Raw genomic sequence first — 26693 nt, forward strand, 5'->3', positions numbered from 1 at the left:
TCCAGGCTGAACCCCCCAACTCTCCCAGCCTGTCCTCCCAGCAGAGGGGCTCCAGCCCTCCCAGCATCTCCGGGGCCTCCTCTGGCCCCGCTCCAACAGCTCCGTGTCCTTCTGCTGGTGGGACCCCCCGAGCTGGAGGCAGCACTGCAGGGGGGTCTCCCCAGAGCAGAGCGCAGCAGAGGGGCACAATCCCCCCTCGCCCTGCTGGCCACGCTGCTGGGGATGCAGCCCGGGGGGCGGGGGGCCTTCTGGGCTGCCAGTGCACGGTGCCGGCTCATGTTGAGCTTCTGACCCACCAACACCCCCAAGTCCTTCTCCTCAGGGCTGCTCTCCAGCCATTCTTCGTGCAGCCTGGAGTTGTGCTTGGGATTGCCCTGAACCACATGCAGCACCTTGCATTTGGACTTGTTGAACTTCATGCTCACAGATTACTTAAAACATTGCAGAAACAAACAGAAGGGGCACCAGGATCTTACATATACATTGAATAATGCATAGGGCACCGTGCACCTTCACAGGCTGTCAGGAAGCCCTCCCAGTAATGGATAAGCCTTGTCTTCAGCAGACCATTGTCCTTGAGAGGAAAGTGGTGAGTGTGCTGCAGAGAAGATATTAAGGATAATGACAATAAGATTTAGAGTGTATTTTTAAGGTGCTGCATGGGGAATTTGCCAATACGGATCTTCTTGCTGCACCTGTGGGGATGGAAGCTCACCACGCCTACTGTGGTTGAACTGGAAAGTGCTTCCAGAGAAATGCTGTTGCTACAAGGGGAGAAACTGGAAACAAACCTTTGTGAATGTCTGTAAATTTACGAAGTTACCTAGCCAGTCAAATAAAATGATCTATTTTAAATGTGCAAATATTTTTAGTTTTGTATTTCTTAAAAATAACTTTTACATTTTCTTAACTCAACATGGCTATTTTAAAATGTTCTTCAAGAAAATCTAAAAATGCAAAAACGACCAAGGTAAATGAGATTTTTTTTTTTCTCAAAGAGAAAATTTTCCATTCACGCATCCCTGTTCCCATACTGAATAAATAAATAAATAAATAAAAATGCTGAGAGACTCCATTCTACCCGGTATTTCTGACCATACCAAACTGTGGTAGGAGCTGAACTCACCATATCTTTATAGACAGTGATTGCAACAAGGTACCTAGTGCAGTTCCTGGTATGATTTCTCAAAAGTTTTGTAATGCAGACCAAGTGTTTTATCTGAACTATGTACTTGATTTTAAAATAAAAAAGATAAGCAGCAATTTATAGAATTCGGACTTAAAAAAAAATGTATATACAAGTAATTCAGCCCACAAATGGAAACCTAAGGCCTATTTTTTTTTTTTTTTTATTTTGCCCAAACAGCTCCTCCAAAAATGTAAGTGATGTTAATATACTGGAAGAGAAACTGCTCTGCAGACCTCCCGAAGGCTGCTGGTCCTTCAAAAGGAAAATTCCCTGATCTTGCTTCTGTTGCAATTATTGCTGTTTGTTCTTTGCAATGGATTCCAATTTTTATCTTTTTTTTTTTTTAAATCAAACTATGAAGTTGAATACAAGCAACCTTTGCAAGGAAGATTAAAACCACTGCCTATGCCCCAAAGGTGAGCGGTATACTGCCAAACATAATTTCATGATTGAGTCTGTCCCTTTCACAAAAATTAAGAACCAGAGAACATGAAACTCTGGAGAAAATTACCTAATTTTTGACATTAAAAATAATAATTATTTTTTTGAAATAGACATCATTAGTGTTTTTTTAAGCCACGTGTTTTACACCATCATGTTTATTGCCAATTACATTTGCAAATACTGTATTAATAAAACTGTGCTTCCAGTTGTGTGAGTTAATACTGACTTCCTGGCAGTTGTCTGAAGTTAGCTAGCTGCTGCTTAGAGGTACTTCTGATTCCTTACAGTGGATTACTGTAAAAATATTCCCTATTTGAGTTGGTCTTTGGATAAGGAAATACTGAAGCAGAGACTTCAGCAAATAATTTTAATAATTAATACTTCATGCTTAAAGTTTATAATTACCAAAGCTAGTCATGACTTTGCATGAAATTCAGTTGCTGCTTTAGATTTTTACCCTTTTCTACAACGACCCAAACAAAAGCAATACAGAAGCTCCATTATTTTATTCCTTCTGAAAGCAAAACAATTTGATTTTTCATTTCAGTATTATGCATCCTAAGCCAGTACTGGATATTGGTATTTCTCCATAGGAAGCCATACACATCTTTTTGCCTTGCAATCAACACCAGCTCTGTTCTAATTCTTATTTTTACCATGGAAACCAGGAAAAAAAAAAGAAACATCACAAAATTGTCACTAGGTTTGACACAAAACATCCCCTTGCCTGATTTTTCAGCTCTGGTGTTCAACAAATAAAGAAAGAAAATCACTATCCGCACAGCTTTCGCTACGCTCAGCTTTCAACCTTCTCTTCCCATCAGGAAGATAAGCCCGACAGTCGGGCTGGAAGTGAGGTGGCACCGCCATGAGACATCCCATGGGACATCTGCGCCTGGGACATCCCTCTCGGAGCCCTGCCAGCAGCCCGGGCACCGCCGCAGAGCCGCCTCCCAAACCCGGTGTGAAACAGCCACGGTACCCTTGGCTAACAAATATTAAAACTATTGAAAAGAAGCACCGCAGGTGAGCTCGTTTACTTGCTGATGGGATACAGAAAAAAATGAAGCTCAGATCTATAGGGAGTCAGAGAGCCATGCAACCAGCTGGAGGAACAAGGGTTTTCTAGCACAACATTTTTAAAGGTCTGCATGATGCTGAGGCAACTAATACCAACACTGAAATGCCCAAGACACTCTAAAAATAGGTTTTAGGTTCCGACAACAACTTAGGGCGGCTCAAACTCCTAGCCCGAAACTGGGGAGGCTCTGCAAAGCCAGACCCCATGGAGGAGGCTCCCAAAGCTCTTGGTCGCTCACTGCTTGGCATTAAAGCACCAAGAACAACCCAGTCCTGTGCTCTTGCTCCTGTGGCACTGCCTCTCTGCCTCCAGAGATCCGGGCATCTCCTCCTTGGACAGGAAGGAGCCAAATCTGCATCACCCACTTCCTGAAAATCACCGGTACAGCCTCACCCTAACATTCAGGTTGTGCCTTTTTATACTGAAAAAGTCAAGGGTGATGCTTCAAACAGAGAATACCCAAGCAAACGCAACCGTAAAACATCTGCCTGCCTGTCAATTCATGTGTCCAGAGCTTTCAAATTAGTAAGAATCAGGATTTGCCTGAAAAAGAGTTTTTGAAGGAGAAAAATTCTTATTATCAAAGCCCTTTGCCTTACCAAGATAAGGATGAAATACGTTTTGGGAAACCTATTTTTTTGAAACAACAGTTTTCCAATGGTTTTTGAATACTTGTTAAGCACTGAGGAAAAATCACACTAGCTTCCGGAGCATTTATTAGCATCATCATATGCCTAACCCATAATTAATTTAGCAGAGCCTACATTCGGTCAACCCAGAGCACAGAAGGCTTCACAGGGACTCCTTTTTTCTTGGTTACTTTTGCATATTTGGAAATCTTTGTTCCCTAAAGCTAACAGAAAAGCAAAACTTATTTCCCTGACATCAGAGAAAGGGGACCGTAAAGTTGTGGCAGTGTTTTATTGCAGCAGGCTGAAACCATCTCCTCTTTGCTGTCAATGAAAGGGTATTTATTCTGCGCCTGTTGTTGAGAAACACTATAGTCTCTAAAAGACTTGAACATATAGATTTCTTGAGAAATTAATCCTATGGGATGATTAAATATTGATTGCCTATATGCACAGTTATGTTTATAAAAAATAAACGCATCCTGAGTCCATTGTACTTGGCCTATTGATTTTAACCATAAATTTCTTCATTGACTCAAAAAGTCAGACAGGCATCTCTTTAATTAATGACAACTGAATGCAATGTAAATTAATCTACTGTATACTCCCATAAAAAACTGTGGCAGTGTTCAAAGTCATTTCTTCACAATTTATAACAACGACGACAATTGATTTCCCTTAATAAAAAAAGGGGTTTCTCTAGCAGTTATATATGTAAAATAGCGATGTTCATTGCATGGGCAAATGCTTCTTCTATCTGCACACCACTGAGAGAAAACTCCCAGGTAGTGTTTGCCTTATTTCTGCTGCGGAAACCCAGGGGCTGCTCTTCTTTAACAAGTTTGCCCAGCAATATAATCAGAGCTATCTGGTTTTGAACAGAAACCTCATCAGGTAGGTGGCTCTTGTGTCATCTTCATTTCAAAGGATAGTTACGGCCGTGAAATGACTCACAGTGACAAATATCTTTAATTCAGGCAAAACCAACAAGGGCAGCTGCAAAGCACGTTCTGCCACGCTCGTCATTAGCTTATTTTCCACTGTGCAGCATGTAATACTGTTCTTGATGACATCTCTTTTCTTTTTTAATATTTTGACACGTGATCAGCGGAACCGCCAACACCTCCCGTTTGTTTCGGTGCTGAGCTGGAACCTGCTCTCCGCTCTCCCTCAAACGCCAACCACTGTCGAAGTGACAAGGCCCGAGAGGTCAAATCCAGCCCAGAGCGAGCACGCCGGCAGGTTTGCTTGCCGAAGCCAGGGACATGCTCTGAGCCTCAGTGACCTGAGCGAGGTGGGACACCATTATGGGGCTGGAGATGTTTGCTGGAGGAGCATGTGGCCACCCCTGCACCGGGCAGGCCCTGCCTCCGCTGCCGGGCGCTGCCACCAGCACACAGCGCTCAGCCCTCCTTCTCTAGGAGAGGAGACATACGGAAATGGCACGATAAACCTCTTCTTTTCCCTCTTTTTTGCCTGGAAAAGCAAGTATTTAAAGCACATTTAACAGTGGCCTCAATCTTTTCCAATTAGCTAACTTCTAATCCATAAGAACAATCGCGGGCATGTAATCGACTTTCTTCTCGCAGGATTACCTTAACAATCATTCTGTATTTGCTCCGACCATTCATTCTACTTATTTTGTGTTTACCACGTTGTGTAATTGGTTTTATGCGGTACAGACAAAAGCATAAAAAATTTTCCGTCTTTCTGTTTTTCTTTTTTTAAAGAAACTAAAAGTCCTGGAGTCTTTAGCAATTAGGAGCTTGGACTCCAAAGATGCAGAATGCTACAGACGCAGTTTTTATGGGCTACAAATTGATGGACGAGTGGCTCAGATGTCAGAAACATCTGTCCATGATCCAAATTTATGGCCTGATATTTGAAGAATAAAAATGACGGGAACAATTTAAGGAAAGCTGGCATGCGAAAGCTGGAAGCTAGATGATCCAACAGTTAAGTCCTCTTTAAATATGTATTATGAAATACTGAGATATACTCAGATTTTAAAGGCAGGGTGGAAAACGGTAACCCAGGAAGAGAGATCAATTTTATCAGAGTAAAATCAAAAAACAGCACAGATATCTGCTAAAAAATTGTTAATTGAAAGATGAAATACACTGCCTTCTAGTTTTCCATACAAATGAATGATAATAAAAAAATCTTTTAAGATTTACGAATTAGGACACTTCCGTCCATTTGCTAAGTAAACTGTAAGTCAGGATATCTCACAGCTGGAAGGTTGCTGTTTCTTTGCTTTTAACAACCTCACACAGGGATGAAGAGGAAACTCTGTATTTTTAATAGGTATGACTCTTTAATCAGAAATAAAATTTATCCGCACACACTTTTTCCTTTGCAGCAAATGCCCATGCACGGGTATGAGAACCGTGCTATGGCACGGACAGAAAATTACATACTCCGTTTTGCAGCCAGTGACCAGGTAACCTTCACAGAAATCCCTTTCACGAGCACATCGTACGTATTTGAGTATGTCTGACCCCGTACGCTGCTGAATGAAAACAGACGTTAAAAATACAATAAAGCCGAACGGTGACCAGAAGGAAGCGCGCAGAGAAGTGACCTGCTCCGGGCTGTTTGAAGAGACTTTCTCATTATCAACTGACTGAGACCGTAGATATCTGTGGACTGAAAATAAAGGAAAGGTAGGGACTTTAATCTTTCAAATAACAAGCTTGAACAAGTTACTCTCTGGTTTACAGGTACCAGTTGACTTTTTATTACTTCTTTAAAGCAGAGCCATTTGTTTTCTAGGTCGCCGCGGCTGCAGCACTGCCGGCGGGGCAGGGAACATGGCTACGACCTGCTGAGGAGCAGAGCAGCCACCATGGAGATCCCAGCTACAGACCCTTCGCGTCTGCTCCGGGCAAGTCTCACTTGCTTCACTTGCTTTCGTGCTGCTGGCAGTAAATATCAGAGAGCTGGAAGCACTCGCTTATCACTGCTTGAATGCTACAAACATGGGATTCGCTAACTGTTATGAAGGCCAGGTTGGATGGGGCTTTGAGCAAGCTGGTCTAGTGAGAGGTGTCCCTGCCCGTGGTTGGAACTCAATGATCTTTAAGGTCCCTTCCAACCTAAACTATTCTCTGATTATCCAATTCTATGATCACTTATAAAAAACGACGTGAATCTGTCTTTGGTGAAAAACAAATTATGGAAAGGAAACACCTCCACGTGATGCCCAGACAGCACCAGGACTGTTCTGAGCAGCTGCAGGATGCTGGCATGGAGCTGCACTGGGAGCTGCAGGTGAAGCCGCTGCTGTCACCTACTTTGAATCTGGTATGGAAAAGGACAAAAATACCCACAGCCGCCCAGCCAGAACGGGGCACGTGCTCAGTGAAGCAAGAGCTTGAAGGTGAGGTCCAAAAGTGGTTTTGTTGTTTGGATAAACTTTGAGAAGTGCAGGAACACTCTGAGTGATGTTTGGGACCAGCTTTGTATGCACTTTGAAAACATACAAGAAAATGTCAAGGCAACTAAACATGAAGGGTTTCATGGCCTTTTAGCACAAAATCCTGAATTTGCCTATGTTCCGAACCTGATGTGAGCTATGTTATATGAGTTTGCTAATTTATTTCATGCGTTTCAGGCTCTCCTGGACTGAACTCCACTTTACCATCGAACATTTCATGAAAGCAACTACAGGAGTCTTGGCCACCTCCAAAGGCTAACCAGGAGACGCGTACAAGGATACTTTAAAATACAAAAACTTGGAAGAATCCAAAGCCAAATCCAAAGCTGAAACACATTAACATCAGGATATTCTTCAGAGAGCTACTAATGAGACAGAAAAATGTTTCTTATGTGCAGACAACATCTTGGCAGACCTCAGCACCTTCAGAAGCAAGTAGAGGATGACCAAATCTATGCAGTCACCATGACGGAAGACAAACAAGGCTGTACTCATCCTTCAATTCCAGTCCTGAGCAGGATAGTTACAAATGAAAGGCTGTGTGCAACAGTGACCCTGAGAAATGGAAACTCCCTGTACTCTACACTGCTTTTTCCATCAACACTAGAGGCAGGAGGATTTATAGTCTCCTGAGTTACACTGCTATATAAAACAGGTGTTCTGATGGTGTCACACATGTCAATTTTATTGCTGATTATTTTGAATGCATCTGCACTCCACGGTTTAAGCCAAAAAAGTGAATGCCAGCCTGCCATTAATAATAGATGAAGTCTTGTACCCAACAGCTAACTTGACTCTCGGTGCCAAAAGGGTCGTATAGACAAAAGGCTGCGCCTCGCACCGACCGTGTTCCCCACTGACACTTCAGGACCGGCAATCGCTTGCTCCCAGAGCCTGCCACAGCACCCCAGTGCCACCGTCCCTCCTCTGTGGCCGAGGCCTGTTCTGCTTCAAGATCAAAACTCACTCGAGCACTACAATAAAGCTGTTTTCTGATTATCATATTGATGTTTAATATCAATAATAATGTCTTGCTATTGCTTTCTGTATGGTTTTGGAACTATTCTTGAAACAAAGTTATCCACAGTCTGAATAAAAATGTGAACACTACTAAGAAGACAAGTATAAAAACTCTTTTAAAAATCTTTCTTCTTTTGGAGCTTGGTGACAAGAATGCACTCAGGGCTGTAATGTGTGGCCCTGATCTCCCCACAGCACAGTGTGTATCTTCATTACTACCCTGACCCGCAACGTCCTAACCCTGTGAGGTTCTACCATGCCATGTTTGGCTTGACCCACTGGAGATGTGAACGTTGACCCACATTTGAATGCGAAAAGTGGAAAAATCCGTCGACTGAACATAGGCAGCATGATTTTGCTCTTGGTAAGGGTCACAATGTGCGCTTCTCTAACCTGTGGACTCAGATCAGTCACAACCTTGAACGTGACGACAGTACATTCGAGTCAGTATCTTTTTTTATTTTTCCTCCTTAAAGACAAGCTAAAATGCGATATAAACCAAGAGAACCCATTTTAAGACTTTAAAACTGGCTGGCTCCCAGATCAATTCACTAAAGTCTACAGGATTAAACAGGAGCTGCACTGTTCCCAGTCCCTGTGGTGCAGGTTCTCCTGCTCTTTTGCTACTGCTAGACATCTACCAAAAGAGTTTTTCAATTTTTAATCCGTTTTGTTAGGCATTCACAAAAGGTGGGTTAATTATTAACCCACGTTAAGGCTAGTTTTTAGATCAACTTTTCCCATTCCTTCTCAGTGACATATCAAATGTGAAGTTCATTTATTGGGAAACCAGGCTGGCGCTGGCTCTCACACTTCAAAGCACACGGTGCAGCCACGTCGTGGGTGAGCTGAGCACTGCCAGCAACGTGTCTGCCAACAGTATGGACGTGCTTTTCCATATTAAGCAGCAGGTTTACCTGCAATAGGCAGACCATTATTTTTATCAGGGCAACAAGAGATATAATTATCAAAGTGGCATCAAGATTCAGTTCCTAAGTTTAAATTAAACACTTCATGCTTATACCGACAACTACATTTCCAAGATCAAGAAACTATCTAGCCCACGATATATCTCATATTTCAGTGGCGATGACTTAGTGAGTATTCCACAATGCTACAACCTTCTCCAGATGGATCTCAAAGGACAGATAGTGCCCTCTTGTCACTAGTGACCCAACTCATGTTCTTGTGATTTCTAAAAGCTATTTACAAATGACCATATTTTTTTCATACAAAATAATTACATAGTGGCAAATTAATGACTGTAGCTGCAATCAAGATGACAAAGCCAACCCTCTTAAAGTACGGCACACTGGAGCTCTGCTACTTAGTCAATACTGTGAACAAGTGAGGTTGTCTTGGTAAATGAACTGGAAAAACAAGGCTGCATTTTAAGCAACCTACATGAGTCTCTGCATAAATAGATCAGCGAGTAATAATGCAGTAAGACAAGCGCATGGTGCCAAAGTGCATTTCTAAGGAAAGTGAACATACTGATTTTGCTTAACTTTTTAAGTAAGAATGAATTTTTGCCAATAAATAACAGCTCAACTGTCAGATATGAATGTCTCAACAAAACATTCCTTAAAGATTTAAGACAATCACTGCACGAGAGGAAATAGCCACTAGATGTTTAATGAACTTCTCAAAATGTAAATGCGGTGTTTTAAATCAGCTCAGAAACACAGATGCATTGCAGTAGGGTGCTCATTTGCTTATGGAAAGGCAATATGGTTTGCATTCAATTTAAACGTATGTACGTTTCAGAGAATAAAGAATTCTCTAACAGCAAAAGAATGGATGAAGCAGTTGTCTTGAGGGCCCAATCACTCTCCTTCCAACAATTTATAATTTTTGGTATGTACATTATTTGATGAAAGCAGTTACTTAGTATATACACTGGCTAGAATGTTCTGATTTAGCTACAAACAGCCCTCACCTAGAAGCAAGCGAAATCTGCCATTAAGGAATTGCACACCTAATTGCATTATTAAAAAAAGGATAATTCTCATTCACAATCTCTTCTCTCCAAACTGCAACTAAAATTTGCTCAGGATTCTTAAAAACAAAGCAATCCTTCCTTGCCTCAGTTGGATGAACAGAGACAGTACCTCTCTGTGGAGCAGAGAAAGTTTTAGTTTTGTAATGGCACTGCATCTTATTTTTTTTTTTTTTTGCAAAATGTATTATTTAACAATGATTTTTTTCCTAAATTACAGATCTCTGTTTTGGTAAGGACAGAATTTATGGTGAAAGACAGCAAGACTATGCCCAGTACAAAATACCCAAGTGTCTAGCAGACATCTGGGATTCCTAACCTATTAGTTTAAGACTGATACAAAGGGAAGAATATATGAAGGTAATAGCTGGTTTTGCAGAAACCTGGAGGCAGGAGCCAAGAGAGCACCCCAGCAAGAAGAAGTCCTGGTCTGCAGAGTTCCCAGCGCTGGGGTTTGTTCTGCGCCGTCTGTCCCTTACGCAGCTGTTAAGGTCGCTCACAGGGAGTAATGTTGAAGTCTCAGCTTTGAACATTGGTAAGTAGGCAATTCATCTCATTTTTGGTTTTTTTACACCTACAGATCTGCAGTGCTCATTTGGTAAATGCACTCATTAACAGCGCTAGGGAAAATCCAGGCAGACCTCAAACAGATTTAATAGTTTCAGTTCATGCACTGTCTAGACATGCAGACACTTATTCAACCTGAGTGGCCTTAGAAAGAGGTCAGGAAGCTCAGTAGATAAATATTCCCTCTACAGGTTGCCAGAATTGCTCATCCTAGTGCAGAGGAGAGATGCTAAGAGGTGCAACAGCTTTCCTTGCCACACAAGAGCACTTCCATTTGTTACCAAAGGCCAGAAATATAGCGAATACTCAATATTTGGCCAACAGAAAAAACACTAACTGGACTTTTTTCACTGTGAAGTATTGTGCAGTGAAACACCATGTTCTTATTTGGTGAAGACCACTGCCTGGAGCCTAAGCTCTTTTGCCATCCTCTTTAACATTTCTACCAAGAGCCGCCGCTGCCACCTGTCTGCAGCGCTGAATGTGCAGCCAACCTGCCCAGGAGAGCAGATGCAAAGCCTGCAGAAATGGAGAGAGGTCCCCAGAAATGGAGAGATGTCTCAGCAGGGTGGTGAGAGGAAACACTGCACAAAAAAACCCAGTATGAGGGTGACAGCATCTGCTCTTGGCGACATGGAACGTCCAGATTGCCATTGAAGCATCTCTGAGTATGAATCTCGATGGTCCCTTTAAATATGCAGAGGTAAAATCACTTTCCCAAAGTGAGCCCTGCTAGCAGTGAATATTTCTGACCTTGCTCTATGTTTCAGTTTCAAAAAATTATCTCAAAGGAAGGCTGTGAAAATAAGGTCATTACAGCCCATGAAATAAGGCACGGATGTATCCCACCGACACAGGAAGAACGCAGCAAATCTATCTTTAGAACAGGTCTTGAAGGTGGGAGAGCAAAGAAGATGTAAGGACAGACATGGAACAGTCACAGGGAAAGAAATGAAGCTCATTCCATGAGCGACATTTATTCAGCAAAAAAAAAGCGGTTCAGACAGCTCTGTTCTGGAGAATTATTTAATTTTGGGAAACTTGATGGTGTCAGGAATAGCCTTCAAGTTACTTCTGCGTGCACTAATGCCACGTGCTAGGAGAGAAGCTCACTTGCCATGCAAGGGGTGGTGAACTCCCTGATGTGGGTTGATACAAAGCTCAAAAGTGCAAATAGTCCAAAGGGAACTCAACCAATTCAGAAAAGAATGGTACATGAGGGGACAAAATGTCACAGTTGAGGTGACAAAGTCGTCACTTTTGGCTCAGACCCCTTCCACCTCCATTCCCCCTAGGGTTGCACCTCTCCTTCAGCACCCATTGCTTGTCTGGCATGCAGAGAAACTCCTGGGATAATGCACCTATGTCTTAAGCAAGTGCACCTACTGCTAAGTTTCATCCTGATATCCTAACATATTTTAACAGGGTACCTGCAACATACTATACAATTTACTTATGATTCTTAGGCATTGATGCTGCTCTGAAACTATCTTCAGTAAAAAGGATGCATCCTTCATCAGAATTAAATTTCTATAACACTCAAAGGCCTTTTCAAATATTTCTTTATGCCATGTTTTACTATGACAAAAAGCTTGCTGCATGCCAGACACAGAACTCTTAATTGTCATGCATTTGCCAAAGGATATATGCCATAATTGTCACGTGGGTCTTCAGTTTTCAAAGTTTCATTGCTCTGTTTCTCTGTTATTTGCCATTTTTGCAAATCCTTTAATATTTCTGAACAACTGTGACATCATATGAAATGGAACAGGATATGTTCCATTTGGAACCGGTTCCAAACACTGGCGCAGGTTGCCCCGAGAAGCTGTGGCTGCCCCATCCCTGGAGGTGTTCAAGGCCAGGTTGGACGGGGCTTGGAGCAACCTGGGCTGGTGGGAGGTGTCCCTGCCCAGGGCAGGGGGTGGAACCAGATGATCTTTAAGGTCCCTTCCAACCTAAACCATTCTATGATTCTATGATTCTAAATCAACACTAACAAGGAAACCATTGCCGTCATTTACAGACTAATTTTTTTTTTAAACAGTTTTGCACTACAGGAATTTATATAAAGAATACAACAAGGTAATGAAAAATATTTCTAGGTAATTATATTTTTCATTTCAAACCTGGATCTGATCAGCATCAAATCCCGGCAGCCTGCTGTTTGCATTCATTGCCCAACTACACAGCAGCAGGGTGAAAAAGCACTCATGAAAACACACATCCCATCTGATCTGCTCTTCTGCTGTTTGTACTGTAAGTGGAGCACGTTTTCATCAAGGGCTTCTGCTGGAGGGGTGCCCGTGCACGGCTCGACCATTTAAAGACAAGCTCATCCTTATTTGGGTGGTGCAGGTGATCCGTGCGATTCCGCCGCTCCACCTGAGGCTGCGGCTGCAGCACACCCGGCCAGAGCTGTGCCTCACTGCACGCACGGGGACGCCAGGCAGGGGACCCCCAACCCTACCACCAGGGTTTAAAGGTAGTCGAGAGCAAATAACTTGTTTACTAAAACAAATTCCTCCAGCTTGAGTAATTTCTCTCACTAAATTGCTCTTCAGTTCACTCTATTTTCTCCCACATCTTTCCTAAAGTTTGACTGATACACTGCATTTGTCAGCGGTAATCAATTCATATTGCAGATTTTTCTGCCGAGACAGAATAAATGAAAGCTGAGTGTGACCACCACGCACAGGCTGAGGCTACAGCGTGGGGCTTCATTTTGGCAACGTTAGCTGACAGCATATGCTCCTGAGTACAAATAAGTCTGCATTTTTTTTCACTGAAGGGAAACATGCAAACGACATCCTCAGGTTATGTCAACATCACTGCTTCAAGCACAAGAGCTCCTCCCTGTGCAGGATTCATTATAATATTAATCATATATTATTTTAATTCCCTTTAGGGAATTCTTACTTTGCCTTTGTTGGCAAAAGTCAAGAAGGAGCCTTGGCAACAGAGATCTCCGGCTCTTGCAACCTGTAAATATACACATATAGACACCCTGAAGAGAAAGATCAGATATTGCCCTACAATAAAAGATAACCCAGAAGGGGGTTCCACACAGCTTGCAAGTTCACACGTGGTCCGTGATTTTTTTCTTTTTGGTTAATGTCATCCTACTTTTCCAATTTTTTCCATAATTACATCTTTCTCCTTGACCGGTCCACATGCTTTCACAACACTGGTGGGACCCTCCTCGCCCGTTCCACCTCTGTTCCCCATCAGATCTGACCAAAACAAAGAACTGGGTTCAGACATCACAGGCAGCAACTTCAGTACATTCTTGTCTGTCTTGTTTCCTTAAGAAACTGGACTAAAAAGGTAATATGAATTAGGTAATAAAATTAGTAATGAAATAGCAGGAGATTATGCTTATATAATGAAAATCAAACCAAGGCAGTCGCAGCAGGCAGTAATTGCTTGGATCAAATGAATACGTTAGATTTTGCCTGTAAGTTTTTTGTTGGGGTGAAGAAAGGGAGTTCAATTTTATTGTCCATGTTTTGTGGTAATGTGAATGGGCACAGCTCTGCCTGGGATGTCTTCTGTTTATGCCTCTAGAAAACACAGCCCACTACCGCCAAAACAAGAGAACTGGTTTCTCTAGAGGTGTGCAGCTCAGTTCCCCAACACTGGAGCGTGGTTACTGTCAGGAGCATCTTCAGTAACTAAGATACCATGGGATCAAAGTCAAAGCATCAGGACCTGACAGAAAAACATGTAGTTATGTGCATACCATTTACCTCTGAATTTCCTAAGACATAATCAGTAGATTTTTTTTCAAAATTATGCATGAGAATTTTCCTAACCTATCAGAAGACGGGGAGATATAACCATTTTTAAATGGCAATTAAAAGAATTTAGTACGAATCTGAAATGACAGCCCTCAGCTTGCTATTTTGAAACTCAAGAATCTGTCTTCTTAAGTCTAAGCATAACAGGTATCAGCATGGCAAACCGAAAATTGTAAAACGGAACCATTGCTTCCCTAATTCAATTTACCAAACCCAGGGAAATCAATAAGAAACATGCCTTCGCATGTTGCACTCATTTTTTTTACCAAACTCTCTCTGTCTCATTTCACAAGTGCAGATATAAGAGGGGAAAAGCAAAGCCTTGTTTAGACTTCCAAAAAGACATGCATGCTACGCAATATTCAGGGCAGCTTATTTTATTCTGTAGAAGAAGGGTTAAAATTCTTTATGAAAACATTAGAAATATTCCAATATACATGTGAATTAGCCTTTTCAACTCCCTCACTTCCTCCCCTGAAATTAATTACTACAGATGTGAGTAATTATTTTTGAATGGTTCTGAATACAATTTTTGTATACATTTCGATGTATAGCCATTTTACATGTTCTATAGCAAAGCAAATGAAAATATCCAGCTTGCAAACATCTTTCCTATTGCAGAATGTTGTGGGATGACAGCACCGTGATCCTGATGGAAGGAACAGCTGGAGAATTACTACCCATCAGGTGGGGGCCTTGAGTGCGGTAAAATAAATACATTTCTCATAAGTGACTTTCATTCTAAATAAATAAATAATAAATAATGCTTTCACCATTTTCACACTTTAGGCAGAAAAAATGACACTTTTCTGTTCTTGCAACTCCCTCTTCATCTGATGGGACCTTCCATCTCTCTTTTTGACTTTCTTGGCTTCCCTGATATATCACTAAACCAAGCTCCACTTTTTTCTCAAATAACTTTTCCAGTATTTGCTATGACAGTTTCTCTCAACTTCTCTTTAACCAATGCTTAAAATGACAAATAAGTTTCTCCTGTGTCCAGCTTTCCTACAACTAAATTAGCCTCTTGTGCCTGAGATATGCCTTTATTTTAACTCTACTGACAAGGTAGGTGACAAGAAGCAGGATCTGACAGAAATGTGTAACACTGTTCCAGTGATTCATACAGGGTGGAGTCTGGCAGCCCTATTCCAGGAATATTAAGAAAATTAAAGCAAGCTCCAGATTAAGAGGACTGGGGAGAGGGAGAGAGAGATGGTCCCACAGAGGCAATGGGCCATGCAATGATCTGGGTTATTGAACACCACCAAGAAGAACTCGGAGGTAGACTCTGAGCCCTAATTCACTGCAAAAACATGACTGTGTGTCCGAGAGCTATACTCACAAAACACAAACATCTCAAAATCCCTGAATTTTAATATAATATTATCCCTTTTGGTCACTGCAACAGACAATGTGGGCCCTTTAGGGGTCTAGGAGGTAACTGGACTTGCTCTGCCAGGTAAAGGCTGCGTATTCGCTGTGTGGACATGGTCCTGCAGAAGAAGTTGTCGAACCCCTCCATGACTAGGGTCAGGAATGCTGAGATTAATTAACTTAATTTGTTCTTCCTCTGTGTTCAGGTCTGTATCTTCAAGCATGAAATGTGTTGCACCTATTCTCCACCAACTTGCGACTGTAGACTCTTACCTATTGCTCTTGACGATACCTTGCTCTAGCTGTACCCCTAATTTCCAACTTACTCTGCCATACAAGACTGTGGTAATCATACATGAGCATCTCAAATGGACCTTCATTCAGGCTCCACACATGCCTTATTTTTCTGCTCAAATCTGTATTCAAATTTCTCCTTCACCTGTGGGAAAACTGCTACTGATGCTCTGAGGTACCAGAATGACATGCTGCTCTTGGATCAGGAGTATGTCCTCCTCTCATTGTCAGCCTGGAAAAAACTCACAAAATGGGGGGTGGGGGAAATGGACGGGCTCAACTCTTTCTTTCCCTTCTTTGGCACGTGGAACTCAGATGGCAGATGTGCTTGCACGTGCCCAGATGCATCATGATAGTTGTTCACCACCTTAATGCTTCCTAAATTTGGGCAACATACAGGAGAATGCATGGTAGTGAAAGGAATGTTTTAATCTCTGCTTCCTTTGGCTCTGGTGGCCCAAGAGAAGTAGATATTGTATATACATTGTGGCATCACTCTGCCAACTTCTGAATCATTCTGTATACCAAAGGTTGGCGGAAGAACTGGCCTTAGACTAGAATCCATTGTCCTCAAGGATTCTCCTCCTCTTAAGAAAGGGACTGACCACTTCAGGTCCCTTTTACCTTGCCAAAATTGTCTAGAATGGTCTTACAAGAACTGCAAACCAGACCAGCTCCTTTCCTATTATCTCTCATCAAGTAATTTTTTTTTTTTTTTCTAAGTGAACGCCAGAAATTTCCATGAGGAGAAGATCACATCTGTAACAGATCCTTGGAGGGACGGGGCCTGGGTGCATACTGCAGAGCTGTGCCGTTTCCTCTAGACATGTTTGAGGGCTCTGAGCGCTACCAAAGCACGTGAACAGCAGCTCTTACACTCACTCAACAACTCAACTCTATGGCCATTTAGTTAGCGCTTCATTTTTTAAACCAGTTGTTTGTCACTGTTCAATTAAAGAGGAGCACACTGCTTGCCGCCTAGATGCTCTGTCACAGCAGGCTTGGCAGATTCTGCAGCTCAGCATCCTCAAAGCCGATTAAAACCCAGCACCGGGAAGCCACTGTCCATGTGCTGTGTCAACTAGAAACGTGGGCAAGAGCCTGCGCTGGTTAAAAAATAACGTTAAGCACAGAATGAATCCCCCAAAGGCAACAGCAGGAGTGTTGGGGCTTAAGCAGAAAGCGAAGTGCTCTGAATAATTCCTGTTCCTCCCTGATTCTCCCAGGAGGGAGCATCCGTCACACACTGCCGTGCCAACAGGACAAAGACTCAACAAACTTCTGCTCACCATCAGTGTGCTGTACGTGCAGTCTGGAGCTTTAAATACAGGGGTGAGGAGAGAGCTATAAAATGGTCTTCATGAAAAATATACGTGTAACATACATATAAATGCTGTGATTCTTACAGGTTTTCAATTCACTTCTTAAATTGGTTAATTTTGTTCGTAAAAACATTTCTTTTCAATGTTACAAAGCAACCACAGAATCCTGAAGGTCCCGAGAACACAACAGCTGCTCCCGGCATCCACGGTGACATAGCTCGTACCTCAACAGAAACAGAAGGGAATTATTTTCATTTCATCCCCCCGTCAGCACGGCACAGCCCCTTTGCTTCAGCGTCCCTGCTCCACCTGCTTTCTGCTTGCCCTGCACCTCTGGCACCGGCCATCTCTCTCCGGTAGTTTCTGTCGGCAGCAAAACTTCTCAAAACTCTGCTCGCCTGAGCTGGGCAAGGCAGACATCTCCGGCTCTACGATCGCACTGTATGCCAACCAGCAGAGATACTTTCCCGTTGTGATAACTCTAAGCCAATTACTCCTAGCAGAACTATTTGCCTTTAAGGAAAATCCCTGGTCTGCCACATTCTATTACCAGCCTCCTTTTTGCCCTTTAGAAGTTCCATTATTAAGCACATCCTTTGCGTTGGTTTCTGCAGCCACCTGACAAACACAAAAATGGAGCTAAACTACTCCGTGTCTCGTAAGAAACTCCTGCTTTTATAAAACGACATTAAAAATATTGTCGATATTGCAGACTTTTTAACAATTCCACAGAAAATTCAGCAAGCCTAGACCTGCTATCAACTAAATATTCCCCAAATACTGCCTGGATTCTGTCTCAAGTGAAGCAGCGATGTACAGGTTGGGCGACGAGGACGCGATGCCTGGGCTCCGGCGGCAGCATTCTTAACGCAAAAGCCATTTACCGATGAGATAAAGGTAACGGCGTTAATCGAATCAGAGGTGGATACCAACACCCCGACCCACCACCTAGCCCACCGGCAGTGTTTGGCGATGCGTTGGAAGATTAAAACAAAGATTAAGATTAAAACCGAGATTAAGAGCAGTCTCTTTGTACAAGAGCAGCACGCTGGGCTGCAGGATCACACCTTCGCTTCCACCTGGAAATCCGCGCTCTTTCTGCGATGATGAATTTTGCCCAGCCCTGAGTGGTGTTTTCTGCCACTCCCAAAGGATGCTCGGCCCCACTTTTATTGTTAAATAAAAACGATAGCAAAACCCAGTAAAAAACACATCGCTAAAGCAAATAAACTATCTAAAACCAAACAGTTCAGAAGGCAATCTTCTGGTAGCAAGTACCATTAGGTGTCAAAAAAAAAAAGTAGTTAATTATCACCCTTGTTTCAGAGGGAATTACTGCAATAATGGATGAACGTGTCCGGACGGCTCACTAGGTTCTAAATCACCCACATTTTAAATGTGGCTTCAAATAGACAAAAGGAAAATATTATGATTAGTCTGACAGAGAGTGTTGTTAAGGAAATTAGAGTAAAGTAACTCTAGATAATTATATAAATAGATAATTAAAAGTAAATCAAAATAAAATGAAAAAAAAAAAAGCTAAAAATCCTAATGCAATTAGTTTCATTATATACGCTTTTACTTCAGCAAATTCTGTTTTGAAATTTAGTAATTCCTTAGTACCAGGAATAACGGAACTGATTTGTGCCCAACGATGCAAACAGTTGCATAAACATGTATTAAAAGTCACCGATTTTCATTTCAAATTAGTTAGGTTCAGGCAGAGGCAAACTCTGAGTGCAGAAGAGCCATAACCCCCCGGGTACCAAAGCCCTTCCCAAGATGTGACAACGCCACAACTACCACAGACGTTACACAAGCAAAACCCCATCCACTCAGCATAAACAACAAGCTCAAATTTTATATTTATTTTGCAACTTACAAAGCTCATCCCAGTAGGAGATCTGCGGGATAATGCAATACTTTCTGAACTCACATTTTCAACAATATGTATGTGCATCTTCAAGAGTCTGTCTTAATCCCTGGTCTCTTCCTCCCTGCACAAACTATTATTTCAGGCATGAATAATCAAACATATACTTTCTAAATCAATGAGTTGTGGTATTATTTAAAGAAAAGTAAGCTTGATGGGAGTGCAAAACAAGACCAAAAGAATATGAGATGGACTCTCCCAAGTAAGTACCAAAATGTCTTTATTCGATTGCAGCAGGTCCAGGCTGGGAGGGGAGCCATGGGAGCACGTGCCCGGCAGCCGGGGCGGTGGGAGCCCCGTGACCCCAACTGGGTATGGCATGGCATGGCATGGCATGGCATGGCATGGCATGGCACATCACGGCATGGCATGGCATGGCAGGACATGGCATGGCACAGGACGGCACTGCACAGCCTCCTCTGCTAGACCAAGGTTGGCAACCCAACTGGTATGATATGTCTCAGAGGTGGACATGGTAGCCAAGGAGGTGTTCATAGCAAGGAGCATTATTTTCAAACCATGTACTTCTCCTTGGGAAAGCCTAGCAATTCCAAACCCCAAGTTGGCATTGTCAATCTCTGGCACACCTGTAGCATTTGGCATGGACAGACTCTAGACAGGACTGCAAACAAGTGATACAGCACAACAATGTTCTGCCTTTAGAACACGAAGTTGTGAGATTTTGTAGGGACTTAGCTGTAGGAAGATCACTTTGCCCTGCAAAGGGAAGTAAGCAGAGGTGTTGCCATTTAACGAGAGTTTAAGCAATCCACAAATTGGCTCTTTCACTTTAATTGACTATTAAAACTCAAGCTTTGTAGCAATAACCTGCACAGACGACAGATGATATTTTTCCTTTAAAATTGTTAAAGGCAAAATTAATGGGGATGACTATGTTAATTTAACAACTCCTCTGCAAGTGGGTTGATCCCACGTTTCCTTAACACTGCCAATTCCCTCTGAAAAGTTCACAGTGAACCTGTGAATTTAGTGTGGTGAGGAGAGATGTCTTCGTTCTCAAGGATCACCATGTGTTTCCATAGGAAAGCTACAGCTATCCCTATATTTATCTATTTGCATGGAAGAGCTAATAAAAGATATATAGATACATACAGAGAGATAAAAAAGTTTAATTTTACTGCAAGTTTCTTTCATGTAATCTTTCTAGCATATCTTGAGCCACAGCCTCTGCAAACCCTCTGAGGAACAGCTCTTTAATCTCTGGTTTTCACACTGCAAATGTGCAAATTAGTTTCCAGGATCTGCAAGTGGCAGAGGACCACTTCTGCAAGATGGCAGCAAACCTTCCAGAAGAAGGAGGAACAACTCCGACTCACAGAAGATGAAATGAAATGAAATGAAAAATAAAATAAAATAAAATAAACACTTGGTAGTCCTCACAGAGGTCAGTACTCAAAAGGAAAGTCCTACGAACAAATGTCTTTCCTCACCTGCCTAATCCCTAAGCGGTAGGCAAGGATGCGGTCCACAGCATCGGGGTTCATCTGGGTCCACTGGAGACTGTAGGAGTAGACGCGGGGTCTGTTCTGCCACAGGGGGTTGTAGGTGTCGTAGTAGAACTCGGGAGCGTAGGCTTTGCCTGCAGGAGACATGAACAAACATGGGGAAAACAAACCAGAGAACGATCAGGCAGCCGGTTTTGGAGCCAAGCGTTGATGCCCAACCTGCAACACCCTCTCCCCCTGTGTTTTGAGTCTTTTGCTTAAATAACTTCTTCCAGAAGTTTTGGAATTATTTACCTCCACCAACTTTTTTAAAGGATTCGTGGCAATGGTTTGCCTTTATCCTTAGCTCACTCCTCAGTGGCATCCGTGGCCCAGGTGTGGGCATGGGAGGGGAAAAATTAACTGAGCTCCTAGCAAAGGCAAGCTGGAGCGATGTAACGTGCCTCTGCACTAATTTTTCATGGGCCAGCTGACTGAAATAGAGACAGCAAAACAATCTGCACTACACCGAGCAGAGACAGACTCAGTGACAGCTGCTGTACCTGGCACAAATAATAGGAAATGACATCCGTGAGCTGGAAATACAAGATGGATATTTCCAGTGACTGCTGCCTTCATCACATCTTCTCCTCTCCAACTTCCCAAGTCAAAACACGCACAAGCCATCCTTCGTAACATTGCAGATGTGCACACTGTTACTGTACATTATTTAACTGAACATACTGGTTTGCACAACTGAGGGAAACGACATCTTCCAGTGCATCTTGGGTACATGACTATTTCACCAGAACATTATTATAGCCTTCATCCTTTATAAGTGTGAAAAACCTAAACGATGATTTCCCAAACACATGACGAAACATTGCTTGAATTCTCTAAATTTGAGTTCCCTTTGACTTAAACCCATGAATACTAGTGACACCCTTACATGCAAATTACCTTTGTACCTCTAGAGTACCCCATGAAGAGTGATTTTGCTATAATAGCAAAAATGACACAGAGCACTCGATTTGTTTGCCCAGCAATGGGCATGTAGCAGCATCTGAGACACAGGAGGGTAGCTGAGCCATCTAGATTGGGTGGAAGATACAACACAAGAGCTGTAAGAGACTCAGGAACTGCCAGAGCCATAGCTGGAGCTGCGTGCACCATCCTAGAGCATCTCATGTACCGCCGGGCACCTCTGTACAGCCAAGTAAGTTGAATCCATAAAGGCTACGAGCAGATGTGGTAGGGAAAGGGATGTCTGCAATTAGAACTGCCCCCAAAACCTTTGAGGGAACTTTGCTCCTCTGGAATACACAATTCAACATACCCCAAAAAGTCTCAGTGGATTTGTCCTAAAGGAAAGTCAAACAACATTAAAGCATGAACCGGTATGTGCCAAAGAGACATAGATCCGTTTTCTATTTTTAAGTCATTTTGCATTGATCTTTCTTTAGCACGCCATACCAACATGGCAGCGTTGCTTCCATTTCTTAAAGCAAAAAGGTTTGGATTGACTTGAAACAAGTTTTAACAGCTGGATTTGTAGAGAGTTGTTAATCACTAGTTTTCGCCTTGGATCTGCTTCAACAGGAATAAAACCTCAACTCAAAGACTGACTGTCTTCCATGGAATAGGTCCATCTTTGCCCTGCCCAGCTCGGCCTCCTTTCTCGGCAGTTTCTATGCTTTGAGCACAATGCTATTGGGAACAGGATGGGGTCAAACCCAAACCTGGCTCTGCTGTGTTCAATTTTGTCACCTGAATTATGCAAAAAGGAGATGAAACATTGGAAACCAAAACATTTGCAGATGTTATCCTCCTGTGAAGGTCTAAAAGAGACTTTTCATTAGAGAAAAACTGAAGCAGAATGAGGTCTTTCCCCTCCCAAAGCTTATCGCTCTGTACTCCCATCTCTAGAGGAATTTTCTCAGTGGGAGCAATTACAAAATACAATGAAAACACAGGACAGCCTCATGGGAAGATGTAGTCTGCCTGCTCATGTCGACCTGAGAGGGGTATGCATTCATCACTCACCCCCTTTAATACAGATATTAGGAGCTTATGCCAAAATACACACTGCATTTAGGTATTTTCTCCTCAAAACTATTCTTATCTACAGGTGTAAACAGAGATGGATGGAGAGGCATTTTGACCTACAAGTCTGAGAGTTACAATCATCAGAAAGGTAGTGAAAAGAGGGAAAAAAACCCATAAAAATTAAAAAAAAAAAGGGGGGGACAAAGGAAAGACCAAGTGAATATATACCGACCTTGTGGTTATTGATCAAGCTTTTATCTTTGGGTGTGTCATCCCCTCCAGCCATGCTTTTCTTTTCAAAGGATAAAAAGCCCTTGTAGCCAAGATATTTTTGCCAATTGCCCAACGAAGACGCACATTCAATTAGACGAGACTAGAGCAGATATGCTAGTGCTGAAGTAGCAAACAACAATACTCCGAGGAAAAGAAGCAAAGCAAAACTGCTATTTTAAAAAATGAAATGTAAGATAAATGAAAAGAGGATCAGTGGTCGATAAGATTTGTTTTCCTTATTTATGTGCAGTGGAAATAATGGAGAAAAGCTCACACTGAATGCAAATTATAATCTTCTACTGCAGGTGGACATAATGGCATCTCTGGGGGTCTACAGAAAGGATCCATAATTAGACGCTTGTCACAATATGGGTACTTGAACAGCACAGTCACCTTTTGAGAAATAATGAGGACTCATGAAGAGTTGCATTATTCTAAATCCCTCTGAACAGAAGAGCTTTTTGGTGTGAACGGAGACACTGAAAAATTAACAACACAACATTAAGACCTTAGCTCGCGAACTTCAGAAGAACAGGAGAGCTGGGCAGTGTTTTAGAGTCCACAAAAAGCAGACGTCGCCTTTGGAGGCGCTGGAGCCATGAGACACGCAGGCAGTCTGCCTGGGCTGGAAGGTTTCCCCCGTCACCGCGACCATTGGCTCTGGCCCCAGACAAACACCGCAAGCCTGCCACCACCCAACTGTGCCGCTTCCAGAGGTGATGCTCCACTTATTCTCCTCCACTACAGAAATAAAGAGATGATAAAGTGTAAGAGGCGTAGCAGCAGCCCTTGGTTTAGCACAGTTTGAATGTGGGGAGGCAGCAGCTGACTTGGAGGAAACCCCCTGCAGCCAAGGTTAGCTCAGCAGCCAGCTCCAAGCCCTTCAAGGCCACGCTTGGAAGAGGTTATCACATATACTCCCAACCTGCAGAGATCTCTCAAGCACATAGCACATGGGGCTGCTGTCCCTCACACCTCAACTGGGCATCCCTTGGGGCTGCCAGCTCCACCACAACCTGCCTGTCTTCCTACAGCCACGGCAACCTCACCTTCCAAAAGCAAACCCCCTTGTTCTGTTCCGAGCGCAGGAAACATTTCCCCGGCTCACATCATTGGTCCTTTTTAAGCACAGGCAGCAAATATGGCCTTCCTCTCACTCCCTCCAAGCTTTCACAGCATTCAAGGCTTGATTAAAACATTTCAGGACAGGCAGGCAGAGCTCAGCTGCCCCAGGACCAAACCTCGCCAGGCTCCAGCTAACTGCAGGTACTTTGACCAACTGACCACTCCTCTGTTGCCCATCAAAGGGGGTTTTGGTGCGCTGGGAGGGACCCCAGGTCTGTGCCGATACAGATATACAGGGAAAAACAGTGAAACTCTTCTCAGTCCTCAGGAGGGTGCTGGCGGGAGGAGCAGCGCACCATGGCCATCGGTGGAGAGGCGAAGGCAGGGCGAAAGCGGGGCAGCCTCTGCAGGCAGCTTCCATGGATCCAGGAGCACCGCAGCCCCGGAAAGGGCAGCCTCTCGCTGACACGCCGCTCCAGCATGTCCGGAGGGGGAAGAGTTTAATGCCATGCTATTTTTTGTGTCTGTTAAGGCAATCTGAAGTCAGGTTTAGAGCTCCATTAACATGTACTAGTTTTAATTAATCCCTCCCTCTGTGCTCGCGCTGTTGGAATCTGAGTAACTGTGATGCTTGGGGCTCCGCCAGGGAGACGATACATGACACAGTTTGATGTGGAGTATATTGTTTGTTTTCCTTTCTATCACTAGCAAAACGTCTATTTTTTTCACCTTCTGAATATGTAGCATGTGCGAAATGCAGACAGTTGGGATTGTGTGGGAGTGGGGTAAGGGGAGGTAATACTGAATGCAGTTTTGCTCATCAGGGCTGGCCCCTGCACGAGGCAAAAATGCATCAACAGACAGACCAAATGTTTGTATTTGAAGGCTACACAGCTAAAATAAAGTGTGAATTCCTCCCCGGCACGCTTTCAGAGGCCACCCAGCATGAGCAGCGCAATTACACATCCTGCTGCATTCGTCGCTGTTGTTCCATCAACCTGAATGCATCTGCATATGGAGCCTACAATTATCAATTATGGCAAACTGCACTCCTGGGCACACAGGGGTTGTTCAGGCTTTTAGCTGTCTCCCTCCTCAGGTTAGCACAGGGGGAAGAAACAAAAAACCCGGCACCCCATTCTCAACTCCCGTTCATCTGGATTCACAAGCACCTCCCAGCCCTGCGAAGCTTCTGAATTGCAGAAACACTGCAGAAGTCTGTGACTGTTGGCAGGGAGCAGCAATTTTTCCATCTTTTGTCTTTAATTTCAAGAAGCCAAACCCATTTTTTTATTATTATTTTTTTTTGTGGGGCATTATTAGTGCATTTGCTGCGTCTCTACTTAACGCCCAGCAGATCAGCAGCCAGGGGAACATTCTACCCACAGACCCTCTTCCAGGGCAGCGGCCACAGGATTCTTAAGGGAGTCCCTCGCTCTGTCTTCTATTGCTGTAGTTAAAATTTGCCACATATTCATTTCTCTGAAAGTCTGAAATAAGACTTCAGGGAGATGCGGTACCAAAGTCCAAGAAATATTGATCTGAGGACATGACTGTGATTAATTAGTGTTGCACAAAGGAACGTATGTCTCAAAGTCCTTTCTGAGTAGCAGTTCCAAAACACTAATGTGTCTTAGAATCACAGAATCATAGAATCTTTTGGGTTGGAAGGGACATTAAAATCATCCAGTTCCACCCCCCTGCCCTGGGCAGGGACACCTCCCCCCAGCCCAGGTTGCTCCAAGCCCCGTCCAACCTGGCCTTGGACACCTCCAGGGATGGGGCAGCCACAGCTTCTCGGGGCAACCTGCCCCAGGGGATCACCACTCTCACAGCAAAGAATTTCTTCCTCATATCTCATCTAAATCTCCCCTCTTTCAGTTTAAAACCATCCCCCCTCATTCTGTTTCCCCTCCCTGATCCAGAGTCCCTCCCCAGCTCTCCTGGAGCCCCTTTAGGGACTGGAAGGGGCTCTAAGGTCTCCCCGGAGCCTTCTCTTCTCCAGGCTGACAAACCCCAGCGCTCTCAGACTGTCCTCATAGGAGACATACTCCAGCCCCTCTCAGACCTCTTCTGGGTGGGATGAGAATATGCTCACTTCTAAGATGTATTGAGCATGAGGACTTACTGGGTTGAACAGTACTTCAAATAGTGGACAGCCAGCTAGGGACAACTTAAACAGGTATATTCATAGGAAAAAACCCCAAAACTTTACTGCCTACAGACAGTAGCAGTTACCTGAGCCAGCTTCAAATGAGCCAGCAGCTGTACCAAAAGCAGTGTGGCTGCTCCAGTGACGTGCACAGGCAGGAGAAACCAACGTGGAGGCTGGTGAATAAGTTCTGAATTTAGGCAGAGCGTCTAGGCTGCTGCAGTCCAGAGGAGCATTTCTCTGTGCTTACCATCGGGTCTCAGCATCCCGGGAATAAGCACCAACATGGCCATGCCAGCACTGTTCTGCTCACTGGCACCACGCACCTGCGGACCAGCTGTAGGTAGAGCATTGTACAGCTTCTTATAGGGGCAGGAACTATTAATCGTATAGCAAAGTGCCGAATGCCAACAGAAAAATACTTTTAACAATGATGAATTTGGAAAACACCTCCATAAAAGTGTTTTATCTTACTTTTCTGGTTTGTTTTTCTGCCAACAGGTTGCTTTTGTTCTAGGTGTGCTTTCTTCAGGAATAGTTGTACCAGCGGTCCTTGCCACTGAACAAGCAGAAACTCCCCTCGAACACGTGTGCCACGGGGACTGGCTCATTGCTCACCCT

At 43.4% G+C, this 26693-nt stretch overlaps 1 protein-coding gene across 1 annotated transcript in view; it reads right to left on the reverse strand.

Annotated features, from left to right (window-relative positions):
- MDGA2 (MAM domain containing glycosylphosphatidylinositol anchor 2) overlaps positions 1 to 26693 on the reverse strand; it is a 271179-nt gene that overhangs the window by 33261 nt on the left and 211225 nt on the right. The window contains exon 8 of the mRNA XM_009893924.1: positions 20543 to 20691. Coding sequence (XP_009892226.1) covers positions 20543 to 20691 — 149 coding nt within the window. The remainder of the gene's footprint in view (positions 1 to 20542; positions 20692 to 26693) is intronic.

Source organism: Charadrius vociferus, unplaced genomic scaffold (genome assembly GCF_000708025.1).
Source record: "Charadrius vociferus isolate BGI_N301 unplaced genomic scaffold, ASM70802v2 scaffold49, whole genome shotgun sequence".
NCBI lineage: Eukaryota > Metazoa > Chordata > Aves > Charadriiformes > Charadriidae > Charadrius > Charadrius vociferus.